General features: G+C 34.7%; 2 protein-coding genes across 3 annotated transcripts; one reads left to right on the forward strand and one right to left on the reverse strand.

Annotated features, from left to right (window-relative positions):
- The first annotated feature begins 1,301 nt into the window (after nucleotides 1-1,301).
- Nucleotides 1,302-8,642, forward strand: LOC108985792 (ubiquitin receptor RAD23b-like). Its single transcript, XM_018958249.2, has 12 exons — nucleotides 1,302-1,502; nucleotides 1,938-2,099; nucleotides 4,741-4,779; nucleotides 4,865-4,941; nucleotides 5,020-5,064; nucleotides 6,166-6,343; nucleotides 6,417-6,548; nucleotides 6,635-6,706; nucleotides 7,077-7,124; nucleotides 7,205-7,314; nucleotides 8,124-8,202; nucleotides 8,322-8,642. Exons 1-12 carry the CDS (start codon nucleotides 1,437-1,439, stop codon nucleotides 8,436-8,438), a joined length of 1,125 nt encoding a protein of 374 aa, XP_018813794.1. The 5' UTR covers nucleotides 1,302-1,436; the 3' UTR covers nucleotides 8,439-8,642.
- An 871-nt stretch (nucleotides 8,643-9,513) lies between these two features.
- LOC108985609 (probable serine incorporator) lies at nucleotides 9,514-16,311 on the reverse strand. Of its 2 annotated transcripts, XM_018958072.2 has the most exons (8): nucleotides 16,219-16,296; nucleotides 16,018-16,088; nucleotides 15,447-15,669; nucleotides 14,392-14,631; nucleotides 11,387-11,498; nucleotides 11,070-11,244; nucleotides 10,259-10,499; nucleotides 9,514-10,073 (listed from the first exon to the last, which is right to left on the reverse strand). In XM_018958072.2, exons 3-8 carry the CDS (start codon nucleotides 15,628-15,630, stop codon nucleotides 9,781-9,783), a joined length of 1,245 nt encoding a protein of 414 aa, XP_018813617.1. In that variant the 5' UTR covers nucleotides 15,631-15,669; nucleotides 16,018-16,088; nucleotides 16,219-16,296; the 3' UTR covers nucleotides 9,514-9,780. The 2 variants fall into 2 exon arrangements, with proteins under 2 accessions (XP_018813617.1, XP_018813543.1); XM_018957998.2 differs by lacking the exon at nucleotides 16,018-16,088 and having other exon boundaries at nucleotides 16,219-16,311.
- Between the last annotated feature and the right edge of the window lie 723 nt (nucleotides 16,312-17,034).

Consider the following 17,034-nt stretch of genomic DNA (forward strand, 5'->3'; position numbering starts at 1 on the left):
CCTGTACCGGCCTAGTGGCCGGTACGGTAAATACCGACCGTACCGGCCGATATGAAATGATTTTTAAAGCTTTGGAACAGTGATGTCTTAATGAAATGTTTATGGATAAGAAGTCTAGTTTTGAAGGGCAGTGTATTTATGGAGATGAGGTCTTGTTTTGAAGGAAGGTGTATTAGAATATGTGTACGGTTATTTTAAAACTTCTGCATCGTGTATTGCTTATGTGATATAATTTAATTTAAAAAATAAATTTTAAAATTTAAATTTTATAAATTAAATCTTACACTTAGTGATTTGAATTATGATTTAAAAATATAATAAAGAGAGGTATAAAGACTTTCTCAAAAAGAGGCAGACATTCTATCAAATCAGGTTTGAGTCATAACTTTGATAAAAAAAAAAAAGAAAAAAAAGAAAGAGGAGGTTTGAGTCATAACTTAGACCCCATGCCTACTACAAAATTCAACAGAATCTTAGGCGGCCAATAATCTTGGGTGAATATAATTTCAAATTCAAATTCAAAGACCGAGTACATACAAATCCACTTGAGAGTAACCCAAAGATTATTACGTCACCTTTTTTATTTTTCCATTTTGACACCATTTTATTGATGATATTATCAGATTGAGATCTTTTTAAAATAATTTACTGGATGGATTTCTTCAAAGTTGCTTTCTGAATCTTGTCATACATAATTTCTTGCAAAAAAGGCCTCAAGTATTTATAGTCTCGTCGCTTACCATATTTAACACATTAAATTTGGAATTTAACAATGATATGAATGTTGATGGCAAAAAAAAAAAAAATAAAAAAAATAAATCTATTGCTCGGTTCAATTCATCCTAAAAGAAAAATTATTTTCATCAATTACTATTCACCATTTCATATCTTATAAAAAAATTATAAATATAAGATATAAAAATAAATAATAACTTATATATAACATTTCTCATATTAAAAAAAATCTATCATTCCGTATAAGCACACTTGTTCTTCTACGAAGGCGCCCAACACTTTCGACCGTTGCCTGGAAAATTCACTATTAATTTCCTCTGTTTTCATTTATTTTCTTTCAAATCAAACACAAAAATAAAAAAGATTAAAATTTCCAAATTTAATTTTTTTAAACCAAAATTAGAAAATTCAAAATGAATATAAATTTTTTTTAATTTCTTTATAATAAGTATGAAATGATTTCTTTATACAAGCATCGGTGATGCAAATGATAGGATTCTAATATCTAAAAGATTTAATAATTAATTATTTTAAGGGGCCGAGGCCCAAATAGTGAAACTGTTACTTACTTGTGTTTCATTCGCTGCACCACGAGCGCGCTCTCTCTCTATTGCTCGTTCGGTCTCTCAGAGCAGTTCCTAGGGTTTTCTCCCCCTGGAAACGCCGTCGTTTCGACCGATTCGTGCTGCCAAGTCGCCGCAATGAAGCTCACCGTGAAGACTCTGAAAGGCAGCCATTTCGAAATCACGGTTCAGCCCTCCGACACCGTGCGTTCTGCTTTCCTTCTTTTCTTCTCCCTTTTAATTTAAATTTTCAAATTTCTTGTGCTTTCATTGTATCTTGTGATTTTATTGTAATCTTGTGCTTTTATTTTAATCTCTTTGGTAACCGTGAAAATGCGGGAAAAATGATTGTGGTATTTCGCTGTTATGTTTTGGGGGCCAAATAAATGAGCTGTAGATGTTTCACATTTTCTCAACAACCAAACATCGTATATCGAGATTGTCACGCACTAGCTCGTTTTGTAATGGAATTTATGTTTTATTTATTACCCGATGTTTTTTGCGTATCAAGGCAATAACTTTAGTTTGAAGGCAATGAGATATACCTGGGAAAATTTTAATGTTGTGTTGTAAACCAATATGGGTTCATTTTGAAGTGAGTTGACTGGAGAGTTGATATTCGTGTGCTTTTGAAAAAAGGTTATGGCTGTCAAGAAGAACATTGAAGATGTACAAGGAAAAGATAATTACCCGTGTGGACAGCAGTTGTTGATTCACAATGGGAAGGTCTTGAAAGATGAAACAACCCTGGCAGAGAATAAGGTCTCTGAGGACGGGTTTCTCGTTGTCATGCTTAGCAAGGTATGTTTTCCCTGTTTCAGTAAGTTTTCTTGAAATGTTGTGCATGTTTATTTCTGTTGTGACTTTATCATTTTTTGGTTCTGTTATATGCTGGTTAATTGCACTTGAGGATCTGGTGAAGCATGCTAATTCCTAATATTATTATCAGCTTCGTTAGTGTTGTCTGATGTATATGTTCCCTGATAACAGAAATATATAAGGATCTATAAATGATACGTGATTTAGAAACCAAGCTTCTACATTCTAAATTTGTATATTCAATTGATAGATGCTCCATTCAAACCAGTTTTTATTTTTCCCCTTGAAACGATATGAAAGCTCTTTATCAGACACCCATGAACCATAGCATCTTCATATTCATTGTATTCGATAATGAACTTGTTTTTGTACACTTAATCTTTTTATTTGACGCCTATGAACTATCTTAGTATTTATTATATTTGATGATGAAACGTTTTGTATACTCTAATCTTATGATTTCAAATATATACATACTTTGTTAGTGGAAACACTAATAGCACCAACTAATTTTTGACCACCTGTATGACATGATTGGTGGCATTGGTATTTAATATGTAAAGGTAAGAAAATCATATCGCTTTTCTTTTTTTGACGATGGAAAAAGGTAGAACAGAAGTCTAATGTATTCAACGAATGCAAAAGCATCTGCCAATCTCGTAAAATTCATAATCTGTTTATTTAAAGGTAACTATGAGTTATCCATGATTAAATTAATATTGAATGATTGATCAAGACGTGGAGTCGAGTGAAGCAGGATGCAAGGTTGATATGCCTACCAATTTTGGATCATTAGCTTACGAAATGGAATCATTGGATCCAATTTTTAGGTGTCAAATAAATATTTTTTTTACACCGTTTGGTAATTGTTTTTTTCTCTCCATCCTTTTCTTGAATGCAAGATTTTGGAAAATTTGATCTTCTTACGATTCTTTTTATAATTATGGCAATATTTATACATGCCTAAAGAGGATGTACCCTGTATATGGGAAGTATTCAATAAATCCTTTGCCAGTTAGATGGATCTCTCGTATACTTCTTGTGTACTTGGGTTACACCCAAAAGAGGGTATAATACAATTTTATTTGTTATAATTTTGAGGCTCATGTTTCAAACTGAGGTGTGTATGATAGTGCATTTTTTATGTTTTAAACGTATCCTGTTGTAGTTAAATGCTCTTCCATTTGCTTTACAAATTGAATTAGCTTTAGGCAATGCGCGTTTTCCAGTTATGTGTCATAAATATTTTGTTATACATGGTACTATTGGCATTACTGCTGGCTATTTTGCACTATTTCCACAATCCATACATTCAGGAAATTCACCAGAGAGGATAATCTGTTGATGTGGAAAAAAAGGAATTTCTTTTTATTGGTATGTAAGAATTTTATTGATGAGAATAATAGGCATAGCCCTACTGCCCAAGTACATGTGACGAGAAAAAGAAAAAGATACTCCCAACCACAGGTGCAAAATCGAGTAAATGTGGGTATAAGCTTTGATCTTTAAATTGAGTTTGATAGCGACTTTTCATTTCAGTATAGTACCGGTATCCGGTTAATATGAGATGGTAGTCCTACCTGTACCAGACCAGCAAAGCAGTTAACTGTTTACTACAAAGGGCTTAGAATAGTGTTACTCAAATAGTCAAATGTAGTCTGTGCCCTCCTGAGGTGTAACTTTTACTGAGTGATTTGTTTTGAGCTTAATATATTTATTCAAATACTTATAAAAAAATATATTTATGCAAGACTGATAAAAAAATATGTTTACGCTAGTGTAAAAGGGGTCTCTATTCTCTTTGTTGTAATTTTATTTAATTTAGACTTATCAAAAAAAAATTTTATTTAATTTAGTTATGGACACTATGATTTGTAAGACACAACTTGGGCGGCAGTATGCTGTTATGAGTTGGTGTTTGACGTGTAATTGGAAATTTACATATCTTCATGTGTTGCAATAACATTTTGGGTGGGTTTGTACCTATAAAATAAAGGATTTTTTTCTGCGTGCCTATAAGCATGTGGTACAAACCTATAACCAGAAATCTCGAATAGCTATCACAAAGAATCTGGAGAAGCATCATGTTTTTCTCCAATATTGCATCAGATGTGAAAAATGAATTCTTGTGTTGATATTTCTTTTCCTGGACTGGTGTTGGCATCATCGTTTTATCCCTTGTGTGTGCCATGGTTAATTTGAAATGAAGATGTGTTATTTTTTTTTGATAGTTAATTAGAGAATTTTATTCCAAGGAAATAGGCAAATGAAGATGTGTTATTAATTGGACCAAGACTGGAGCACTCCAGTTTAGAGTACTGGGCGTAACCTAGCAATAACTGCCAAAGAGCAATTGGTCCCCCTACCTATTTCATTACCTCTCTGCATCTATTTTATAAATATTTCTTCAAACTTTGTTTTGGTATTTTTTTGGACAATGGACGTGTTAGTTTTTTAGCTGTGGAAATTATAATTCCAATGCATTCTTTTTTCCTTTATCCAAGACTGCTAAATGTTTCGAAAAGATTTGTTTTCTTTTATGGTTTAGTTTTTCTGCATAAATTCAGATACTATCTTTTTATACTTTATGTACCCTAATTCAATTTTATTTCCATACCTGCAGAGTAAAACGTTGGGCTCAGCGGGGGCGTCATCCACTCAGGTATTCTTGCTGACATTTTTTGTCTTAAACAATTACTTCTGGTTTTATATTTTCTGTATAAGCGATTGGTTCACCTCTATTTCAGCCTGCTCCTATAAATCCACCTACGACTGCACCTGTCTCTAACTCTACTCCTGTACCTGAAGCTTCTGTACAACCACTGTGAGTCTCTATGGCATGCGTCTTCAATTGTTGTTTTTAATCAGCTAAATTTGGCTGAATTTGATTGTTGTGTTGCAGGGCCTCGAAGAGCACCTCATCAGCTTCAGACACTGCAACAGCTAGGTACAGGCTCTATTCTATGACATTTCTCTTGATTTTTTGTGAGACTATTTTGCGGGAATAAATGACCTTGGAGTTGGTGAACCGAGGTTTCATGATAATCAAGACATGAAAACTGCCTTTGATCAGTTGCCTTGTAGGGGGAGAGGAGACGTGAGGTTCTTTGAATCACGGTGTATAACCTCAATGAAAGATTCAGACTGCAGATAGCAAATGTTTTTATTAGGTTCTTTGAATCACGGTGTATGTAAATTTGTTAAGACTGACTTATTAAAATAAATGTTAAGATTACATACAAGATGATGATATTTCATTACTACAGTTGGACAAATTAATAGCAGAAAACATGGTTTGAACAAGAATGTGTTTTCTCATTGGGAACTTCCATATTCATATATCTTTTACTAAGTGAGGTTTTTGATTTTATAAAAGTTTATGGGCGTGGTACAAGTCATGCAATCAGACATTAAGCTGAATCTACCATGCACACTTGGTAGTGCCGACTACTAAGATGCATCTCTTGGGCGTCTATTTCACACAAAAAAAAAAAAAAAAGAAAAAAAAAATCAAGAACTAAAACCAGTTCCAGTATAGTTTTTATTGTTAAGTCCAGTAGCTCACGTTTCTCTACTGTCACTTTAGCTGCTTGAAGTGGCTAACATGACCCTTGAGAATATTTATCTTCGTAGCCTGACGTAATCCTATAGAAAGCATCAAACCTGAATCAGCCTATCATTATGGAAGGTAATATTTTGTGCTGCCTTTTTTTTTTCTCCTTTGAATAAATAGTCAGCAGGCTGAAAATATGGAAGCTCAGTTAAGCATTATATTGCTTGGAAGAATTCTGAATTCTGCAATCAAATCTTGAACTCCAATTTATTTGTGGTTGCTGTTTGACTTTTTATTTCGAAATATCATAAAGTATGTGCTATACTGCTTGTACATCATAGATATATTTCCAACAATTTGAAATTTGGTGGGGTTGAACTGATGTTCCTTTTGTCCTTCAGTATACATATTTTCTAGGTTCTAGAACAAGAAGTTTTATTTCTTTTGAGATATAGGATAAAATGCTGATACACGTATCATATTATATCATGACAGTGTTCCTACTGATACCTATGGACAAGCTGCTTCAAATTTAGTTGCTGGTAGTAATCTTGAGCAGACTATTCAACAAATAATGGATATGGGTGGTGGCAACTGGGACAGAGAAACAGTTACCCGAGCACTTCGAGCAGCTTACAACAACCCTGAGCGAGCAGTAGATTATCTATATTCTGTATGTCGAAAACTCTAGGTGCTCTGTTGTAACCCTAGTCTTGATTTAGATACTAACGTTGACCTACCTTCAGGGTATTCCAGAAGCAGCAGAAGTTGCAGTACCGGTGGCTCATTTACCTGCAGGTCAGGCAACTGAAACAGGTGCAGCAGCTGCACCTGTGTCTGGAGCACCTAACTCTTCACCCTTGAATATGTTTCCTCAGGTAAACAATTCAGTTGTGTAATGGATACCCATCATCTAAATTTATTATCATGTGTTTCTTAAGTTTAAGAAGATGGGTTTTTCCAGGAGACCCTTGCTGCCGCTGCTGCTGGTGGAGGAGGACTTGGATCCCTTGAATTTCTTAGAAACAATCCACAGGTGGGGTTCCTGATTATATTCATATCTTCCTTTTTAATTTAGTAAGCCTTTAGTTCTGTGTTTGAGAATCTAAGGAGGCTGGAATTTCTCAATAATAGCATCTTTATCTCTTCTTAATAATTGTAACTCTAATATAATTAAGGTATAGACTAGGAGGAGAAAAATATTACAAGTATGTATTTATCTGAAAACGCAAACATCACTCTTGTCATCTGAGCTTTTACTGGTTGATATGTAAGGAAATTCTATTTTGCATGTTTGATTACATTATGACCAAACAGTGATGATACCAAATGATGCTGTTTGGTTTGGACCCTGTTTTGCTAAGTAAATTTCTACAATGTACTGAATTTCTTTCTTTGCATTTCAGTTCCAAGCATTGCGCTCAATGGTGCAAGCAAATCCACAGATATTACAGGTATGTAACATCTTCTTATAATATTCAAATCCTATTGGCTTTCCTGTGACTTGGAGTTAAAACTGCCGCTTCTGGTACAGCCCATGCTTCAGGAGCTGGGAAAGCAAAATCCCCAGCTTTTAAGACTAATTCAGGAGCACCATACGGAGTTTCTTCAGTTGATAAATGAACATCTCGAGGGATCTGAAGGGTGAGTACTTTATGGGCATCTTCAGTAAATCCGTAGTTATTGAAAGAGAGAGAGAACAAAAGGAAAATGCTAAAAGATTACAAGGACATGAATACTCATAAAAAAAAGGAATCAAAAGGGAAATGCTGCTTTAAGATATCTTTGATCATTTACATGGAATGGATATCTTAAGCAGTTACAGTTGTCATTCTTACTTTTCTTGTAGCCATCACCTTAATCTGCTTCATTGCTTTTTTTTTTTTTTTTGTCATCAACTTTAGTTAATATTCATTTCGATGTCAGTACTAAAATTCATTGCCCTGGAGTTTGTGTTAGACTTTGTCACATTCATACTAGTAATCTTATAACTTCTGATCTCAAAGCCCAGAGAGAGAGAGAACTGAATGAATTGAGTTGATCACTTATAGTATCTCACCATAACAACTTTAGAATCCAAGTGTGTGAGAAGTAGCTCTTGGAAACGTTGGTATAGCGCTTAGGTTGCACCTCAGAGATTGTACTTTGAAACAGGTTAAACAATCAATATTTCTTTCGCTGCGAAATCATCACGCATGAAATGAGGGGAGAAACAATGAATTCTTAATTTCCTCCCCTAATCTTTTTTTTTTTATCTCTGAAAAGCCTGATCAGGCACACTTCCATGGTACAGGGATTGGACTGGGGGAACTTTATTTTTTCCTTGCTTATAACTTTGATTATTTCTTTTCCTTGTGAAACAAAAATTGACACTTTGCTTTTATGCACAAAGATATAGGAAGTTTTGTACCCTCCAAATGGCAAAGTAGCATAAATTCTCATCTTATTTTCAGGGATGCATTTGATGAGCCTGAGCAAGACATGCCCCATGCCATCAATGTCACCCCGGCTGAGCAAGAGGCCATAGAAAGAGTATGTGTTTTCATATTAACTGATATATGCTCATTTTATTCTTCATTTACAGTTGCTTGTTTCTTTTCTTAAATGTTCATAATTATGTATTGATCATTTTGATGTTTCACATTTTATAGCTAGAGGCAATGGGATTTGATAGAGCACTGGTCATCGAAGCCTTTTTGGCATGTGATCGCAATGAGGAATTGGCAGCCAACTACTTGCTGGAGAATGCTGGAGATTTTGAGGATTGAATGGTGAACCTTCATTGGGTTCGTAGTTTTGGTTTCTTGGATTCATTTCGATATTATTTCTTTACTTGGAGTAGTGTTTGGATTAAATTATGTACTTTAATAATGAATTCCGGTAATTAATTCTGTGAAATTGATCTATTTGAGTATAGAGTTTGGCAAAAGTGGCATCTAATATAAGTTTCACAAATAGTTTTCCCCCATCAACTTTTTTTATTATGAAGTACATCACTGCGCCACCACCATCTTCTCTCTCTCTCTCTCTCTCTCATGAATTGCTTTGATACCACCACTCATGAAGACTTCATGATTTTCAAGCCTCATTCTTGATCTCATGCAATACTTTTCTAAATTAGAAAACGAGAAAGGCAGCAGCAAAAAAAAAGTTCAATTTTGTTTTTTTTTTTTTTGTTTTCAAATCGTAAACAAAATCTTGCAAGAAAAAATGGCTGATGAAGCAAAAATCAGTGGTGAGGAAGTAAGCGTTCAGAATGAGTAGATAGTAATATCTTCCTGTCGTGAACATAATTGGACTGATCTCAAATTCATTATCATTATGCCTGTCCAACCACCGTCTCCACAATCCCAATAGACCCTAATTTATACGCAATAACAAAGAAAAGCATTTGTGAATAATAATAATAAAAAAAAAAATCATAAAACCACAGTTGAAACCATCAGAAGCGTTGGATCATTGCATTAGCAACGACACTTAGTCTTTATCAGATATTGCTAACGCAGAATGAATATTTATTACCCTTTAATCACGGGATATAATTTAATTTAAAAAAGAAATTTTAAATTTTAAAATTTAAATCTTTATAAATCAAATGGTATCCCTACACATCGGTTCTAAAATAAATTAAATATAGAATTGTTAGTTAAAGTAGCACTACGCCAATTATAGCGGAATTCGTAGGCATTTATTTAAAATCAAATTACTTACTGTGGAACTTATCAAATTGAAAAATTCTAGACATAAATCTCATACCCTGCACACCACTTAAAAACATATAATTTTACTTTTTTACCCTCATATTTCATATTAAATTGAAATATGAAACTTAACACCACAATCTGAGGTCTCAAATATAACACATTCATCGTTTGGCTCAAGTCTCATGCGGTTTTCAAGTTCAAGAAGAAATTATTCAAAGAATCAAGTTCAAGAAGAAACGTAGGCATCTCGGTCATGCCACCTCCATGACAAACCATTCTTTTTATACATTAAACAAACATCCTTCCGTAGTGGGTACGAAACAGCACACATGCCATAAGTTCAGTTGGCGATTGCAAATAATAATTCTATATAGGCATTGATATCAAACCGTTTCTTTGGAGGTGCTCAGAACTCCCTTTCTGGGAACATAATAGGAGCAACCAGAGACCAGATGTACAGAGCTGCAGTTGCCCACCCCGTCACAATCCTGACCCATACAGACGGCCAGCCAACATCGACCAACTTCCCGCTCTCCCCAACTGAAGTCGACCACCCAGTTAGAAGCATAGCTGAATACATACTAGCAAGGGAGAAAATAATATGGAAGAAGGAATATGAATATGTGACTGGCTTGGCCCTCTCTTTTTCTTCCTGCTCGTCAGGCTTGTTGTCCAATGGAAGCAGCGGCTTCCCTGCACCTACATCAGGAAACATCAAAATAAAAATGTTTTTTTTTTTCGTTGTTGACATTTAACATCAAAATTAAATTCTTGGTGGCATGGAGCTGATTTCACGACTACTACAAATTTTGAAACACATACATCATGTTAAATGATTGCACAAAACACGCATGGCAAAAATCATACATTTTAAGTAAACTTACCAGCACGAGGTGAACTTGGTTGGGAGAGCAGAGTTGTAGATGATCCAGCACGGACCGCAGAATAGACAACTGACAGAACTGTTGTAAGCAGGCCAAAAGTAAGAGTCCCAGTAGAAATAGATTTTGAATGCTTGTGAAGGCCATTACACTCATATTCCCTTGGCTCGCTAGCAAGTCCAGTGTAGCAGAGGTATACACAGTACAGAGAAATAACTGAGGCGGGCAAAATGCTTCCACTTATCTGAAAACATAATAACATTGAAACAAGAAACCAAGAGCATCCACGCAATAGGAATGAACTTAGCACAACTATACCCTATGGAGCCACCTACATAAACTTACTAATAACAAATTATAAATAAGAAAAAAAGCAAAGTAAAAACTATCAAGAAAAGAAGAATATACAACTAGCAAGACAGACATGAGATATACAAACAGACTTGCATTACGGGTCGCCTTAATGCATAGTGGGAAAGCGGTGACCCCTAGTTTCTAAGTTCAAATACCCAGATTCTAATTATACGAAACAAATGAAAGATGGTTGCCCTATACTCCAATATTATATTGATCATCCTTAAAACCATCCTCTTGTTTAATAGCTTCCCCCTCCTCCAAACTCAGAAGCTAAAAGGTTGGAGAAACACCACTCCTCAGACAACTGACCTACATTTTAACTAAAGACTTAATGAATGGGTTGTGCTACTGCTCTCTGTTAATCCTCCTCAATCTGTTACAATGTAAGCAAATTCCAAGCAAGCTTTTTTCTTTTCAACAGTTTACTATAACAGGAAATAATAAACTACATGCTTACAGCAGGGTGGAGGGCCACTATAGCAAAAACAAACACGAAGATCAAGGTTATAACAATAAAGAAAGTGTTGAGCCCACAATCTTGTCCAGCTTGAGTGAACCAATGGAAGAGAAGTCCTGAGAAGACAAATGTTGCTACATAACACACAAGTGAAACACTAAACAGGACGATGTACCTACAGATAGAAAAAAGATAAAAAAAAAAAAAAAGGTTAAAATTCGGCTGAGGAATGCAAAAATATGCTCGAAAAGAAAAACAAAGGGTCATCAAAGGTGACAAAGAGGACATGGTAAGGAAACGAGAAAGCTAAAACGAACCAGAACTGCTCGTCATATCCGACCCATTTGTCATTCCATCCATGAACAAAATCTAACAAAAGCACAACTTGAACAAGAAGAAACAATCCAGCACCAAACTTTGATATAGATTCTGCAAAATGCAAAATCTAACAGTCAGCTTGAGTCAACTAATGAAAATAAATTCATGAAATGAAGTAATTGAAATATCTCAATCATATGATTCCATTATTCTGTTATTCTTAAAAGGCCATTCGCTGTGGCAACATTTCTGCCATAACATTAGAATGTTGCTACCTCAAGTGGGGTGAAAGCGCTAGGCACACTTAAATGCAAACAGTGTCTAGAGACTAGGCGGAAAGTACAAAGCACAAGCACATTCTTGATTGAAGGAAAACACACAATTAAAAAAAAAATGATGTATAATCACACAATACATAAAGAAAATAAAAAAGGTTTAAAAAGCAAGATGATAATATATGTAGACTATTAACTCAATTTATTAGAGTATTTTTTTATAAGTAATTTATTAGAGTATTATGCAACACAAAAATCAACTAAACAACTAATTGCATTTTTTTATAGATAAGAAAATTTTATTAAGACAAGTAAAAAAGCATAGCCCAAGTACACAGGAAGTATACAAATGCTGAAACCTAGTTACAAGTCAAGAACTAGAGAGAGAAACAAGGAAATCATGGACACTAGTTCCATTAAAAACAATGGTCGAAGCCCAAAGAAACAAGGTATTAAAGAAGAAACATCTAAGTTCATCCACTGAGTGTTCCTTATCTTCAAAGCACCGATCATTCCTCTCAAACCAAATACACCACCCAAGACATAAAGGGATCATATTCCAAACAACGGCAATTTGAGAGTTGCCCCTTAGACCTCTCCACCACCCTCCTAGGCATCACCAACGCCACTCCAATCCTATTAAACATATCATACCATAACTCACTTGCCACCTCACAATGAAGTAACACATGGTCCACCGATTCTCCACATTTTTTACACATCAATCCATAACAATTAATCCACACTTCCTAAGATTATCCAAGGTCAGAATTTTCCCTAGAGAAGCTGTCCAGCCAAAGAACATGACCTATGAAGGCACCTTACTCCTCCAAATACACTTCCAAGGAAAAGAGTGTACCACATTCGGACTAGTCAACATCTTGTACATTGAACGAACTGTAAAATTCTTATGCAGACCATCTGATCCGTCTCAGCCAGGCCAAGATTTGTAGCATACAACAAACCAAACAGATCAGATATTGCATCCATTTCCCAATCATTCACTACTCTAGAAAAATGTACATTCCATTGAGGTAAACTGCTAGAGCAGTCCAAAACATCAGCCACTGATGCATCCTGATCCTGAGTGATGCGAAAAAAACCTGGAAAAACAGTACTAAGGGCCCTACCACCACACTAGGATCATGCCAAAAACTAATCCTGGAACCAGCACCGACCATGAAACTAACATGTTAGGCGAAATTGTCCCAACCACTCCTACTATTTTTCCACACCCCTGCGCCATGTGTACCTCTAACCTCATTAGAGCACCAACCTCCCAAGCACTCCCATATTTGCATCAATCACAACCCTCCACAAAGACTCACTTTCCTGATGATACCACCATAACCACTTCCCAAGAAGGGCTTTCTTGAAGGTCCTCAATTTCCAAACCCCCAACCCTCCACACAATATTGGAGTACAAATCTTCTCCCAACTAACCAAATGAAACTTGGTTCCTCCCTGATACCTCCCCACAAGAAGTCTCGAAATATCTTTTCAATCCGGTTAGCCACGCCAATTGGTAGGGGAAACAATGAAAGAAAGTAGATTAGAAAGAGTGCTTTTGATTAAGGTGATTCTTCCCCCTTTTGACAAGTACAACCTCTTCCATGCCGCCAGCCTGCTCTCTACTTTTTGTCTACCTTCAATCTGGTTAGCCACACCAATTGCATAAAATTTAAATATTCACATTTTATATAATTCTCTTGTGATTTACTACATATACATACCAAAAATTCCATGACCAAAAAAGCTCAAAGAATTGTAGGGACCGACTTCTATGCTAACATAAAAAATCAAATATTAATCCAACTAGAAAGCCAATTGGACTATCATATTGCGCTCAAAGCATATACATCACCTATGATAGCATGTGGTGCCATGGTACGTAAATGATCTTCAATATCAACTAAATACTTAACAATATTTGTTTATGTCATTTTCCTGGTCTTGAACAGAGATTTATATTTTTTTTATTAAATAGCAAGCTTTTCTTCACTTAAAGCTCACACAAAAGCAACACAAAGCATGCTTAAAGTGCACTTTTGTAAATGCTTCAGCCTTAGTACTTTGCACTTAAGCACACTTTTACCAACATTGCTAGTGACACTCTCCAAGAAATGCCAAATAGGTGCCTTACTGCTTACCTATAACTAATCTAGATGAGGCATAGTAGCAAGGGATTAGAAGCTCAGTTATTGGGAAATGTTATTTATTGGGAGTGTTATTTATTGGGGAGGTGTTATTTATTGATAGACCTAAGCTTGGTTTTTTCCATTCCCTTTCTTAGAATATCCTTAGATGGAAGTATCCTATCAACTATAATAGAATGTTTTCGGATTCGTAGTACATTTAATTGTTTGAGGGTGTTACTTTTTATATAAAGCCTGTACATCAAAGTCTCTCCCTCCAATTTTTCAATAAAATTATATGTGATTATCTAAACTACTTGTAGTCCTTTTTTTTTTTCATCGGTAAGGAGGGGTGCAACAAGAACTTGTAGTCCTTAAAAGACTTGAAGTTCCATATACAAACTTTAAAGCCTTACCAATACTGGTCCAAAAAGGTTCCCTAATCCCAAATACATTACAATGTTATCCAAACAATGAGACCATGTGTTGCAGCCTTATATGCTTAGCATTTCCAAAACAAACAAAATTACTAGAACGGTTTAGCATGGCATATATTATATACCAACTTGGAAAAAAAAAAAAAAAACTGCTCACCATAGAAGCTGATAATCTCATTCGGAAGGAAAAACATAAAGATGACCAACAGAAACCAACTAATAACTTTCATCATCCATCCACCATGGTGCACACTATCACGAGGATCCTTCTGATTTTTGACACCGATCATTAAAATAGCTAGAATGGTGAAAAAGAGAAAATTTCCCAGGCTAACTCGCAGCACAGCATCTGTTTCGAACCACTCCCGGTCAGGTGTCTTATGAAAATGATTAATCCCTGCATTGACAATAAAATTGAGATTGATTTCATCCTTAAACAGTCATTAATGACATGGCCAAAAATTAAAGGGTCACATTTAGTTTTGAATCCATCTACTTGCTAAGTGTTATCAAACTCCATACGAAGAGGAATTCATTTGCAGATATTCCATTACCATTATGAATAGTCAAATGCTTGAAACACAGAATGAAATAACATAGAGAATGATGGAACATCAAACACTTGCAGACTTCTCTCAAAAAACTACAGACTACCTGAACAAGGAAATAAACAAAACACCCAGGAAAAAAAAGGCGATATAGGACCATGGTACTCTCTGATATATTGAATTCCCTATGCTAGAAACTTGGCCAGGAAGATTTTATGAAACAGATGCTTCACTCTCAATCAGCAATATATTGAATCAGGATGAGGGCTCTCAATGGTACATTCTATGTAATAGCAGTTAACTATAAAAACTCGGCCATTTTCTTTTTTTTGATAAGTAAAACTTGGCCATTTTCTTTACAGTCAAAAGTAAAAAACCATGACAGTTATTCAAAAGTTTACACACCCAGGATAATGAATTTGAGGACACCAGCAAACATCTTACATAGGATTCACAACTAAGTAATTTAAGTACAACAATGCAGAGACAATTAACAGTGAAGCAAGTTTTAGCTTCTAAATAGATTGGGAGTAGATTATTTTGCATATTTTAGCTTCTAATATTCACCAGCAGATGGAGGAAGACCATCTTCAAAACTAAAAAATGAAAAAAAAAAAAAAGAAGCAAAAGAGCAAACGCCCTAGAGCATTTTCAGAAGGCTTACAAGGGAGCTTTTCCATTAGAGGTGCGGCAACCTCACGGAGAATCCAGGAAACAATCAGAGAAAGTGCAAAGAGGCCACAGTACGCAATCCTTGCAGACCGCCGACTAATTCCAGACACCACCGTTCGGCATGCATCGCATGCACAAGCTGCGCAGCATGAAGCGAGGCAAGAAGCTGCCCACATCTTCCCTTTTCACAATCAACCCACAAGTTTTCAAGTATTCTACAAAAAGAACACTTATCATCATCATCAAAGAGAAATTAACATTTATAAACCTGATCAAAGTTCTATTTTTAAATAAAATTTAAAAAACTAATAATTGTACGGGAACAAACGAACAAGCCAGTTTGAAATCTGACAGAAGAAGGGAAAAAAACTCATAATAAGATACAAAGGAAGAACCTCCGACTCAACTGACTTATAAATTTAATTTCGATTTACTAAATGAAAGTAGGTTATTTACATTAAAAGTATCTAATTAAACCCTAAAGTCAACAATCAATGATTCTCAAGATTTTTTATTTTATGGATCGCATAAAAAACTGAAAGAATCCAGATTTCATCGCCTACCCTAATCATCCTTTATAATTCAACATCCTTGTGATTCTGTGAAGATGACGATAATTCCCAATCCCCTCGTTCTGTTGCCAAGAAAATAACAGAAAGAAAATTATTTATCTTTTCTTACCTTTCCGATTTCTAGGCACGCAAAAGGGAACAAATCAAAGGGAAGAAAAACAAAAAAAATTAAATAGAAGATTAGGCGTTTACCTCGATCGAGAGGAGACGAAGACAAAAGAAAAGAACCGAGGTTTGCTTTTCAGTGGAGACTCGTATACTTATTTGTTGTGGAGTTAAATAAGCGAGCTCCATAAGCGGTTCGGGTGGATATTTATGACCGGATATTTGGGTGGGCTGAAACTTAAATTGGATTGAAATTTGTTTTAAGTACTAAATGGCCCGATTTGGATATAAAAATTAATTTATCTGATTTCATCTTCTTATTATAATATTTTTAAAAATAATAGTCTAATAATATTTTATTCAACTTTCAACTCTCATATCAACTTATCTCATCTCATCTCAGTATTCAAATCTCACCTAAGGTCCCTTTTGGATGTTGGGTTAATCTCATTTTATCTCAACATCCAAACACAATTCAAATACAAATACTTTTCAATTTTTTAATTTTAATTTGTTCATTTAATCATTACAATTGTCTCAAACTTTCCAACAAAATACAAAAAATAATATAAAATTTTCAAATCTCAAAACAAAAATAATATTAAAGAATTATATTTTAACAATATTTTAATTTTATATTTTTATTCAATTTTTTATCTCACATTTCCCAAAATTCAATAAAACATATTAATTTAAACTATTTCACTACTATTCACAAACTATTTAACTATTATTCATAAATTTTTCATCTCATCTCAACATCCAAATAAGTAAATCTATGTAGAAATCTCACAAAAGTATACTGTACTTAATATGATTTTGTACGTTAGATCATAAAACTCTTTTTTGAATCTAACATAAGACTATGGTAAATATAATGTTATATATCAAGTCACATCAGTA

This window comes from Juglans regia, chromosome 7, assembly GCF_001411555.2.
Source record: "Juglans regia cultivar Chandler chromosome 7, Walnut 2.0, whole genome shotgun sequence".
Classification (NCBI taxonomy): domain Eukaryota; kingdom Viridiplantae; phylum Streptophyta; class Magnoliopsida; order Fagales; family Juglandaceae; genus Juglans; species Juglans regia.

What these genes read in the sequence shown, in the direction of transcription:
- LOC108985792 (XM_018958249.2), top strand. Translation starts at nt 1,437, where the DNA reads ATGAAGCTCACCGTGAAGACTCTGAAAGGCAGCCATTTCGAAATCACG. An exon ending in CCTTGAATATGTTTCCTCAG is followed by an intron (nt 6,549 to 6,634) that starts GTAAACAATTCA and finishes GGGTTTTTCCAG; the next exon opens with GAGACCCTTGCTGCCGCTGC. An exon ending in TTCTTAGAAACAATCCACAG is followed by an intron (nt 6,707 to 7,076) that starts GTGGGGTTCCTG and finishes TTTGCATTTCAG; the next exon opens with TTCCAAGCATTGCGCTCAAT.
- LOC108985609 (XM_018957998.2), bottom strand. Translation starts at nt 15,630, where the DNA reads ATGTGGGCAGCTTCTTGCCTCGCTTCATGCTGCGCAGCTTGTGCATGC. An exon ending in TGAGATTATCAGCTTCTATG is followed by an intron (nt 11,499 to 14,391) that starts GTGAGCAGTTTT and finishes TGCATTTTGCAG; the next exon opens with AATCTATATCAAAGTTTGGT. An exon ending in ACCAAGTTCACCTCGTGCTG is followed by an intron (nt 10,074 to 10,258) that starts GTAAGTTTACTT and finishes TTCCTGATGTAG; the next exon opens with GTGCAGGGAAGCCGCTGCTT.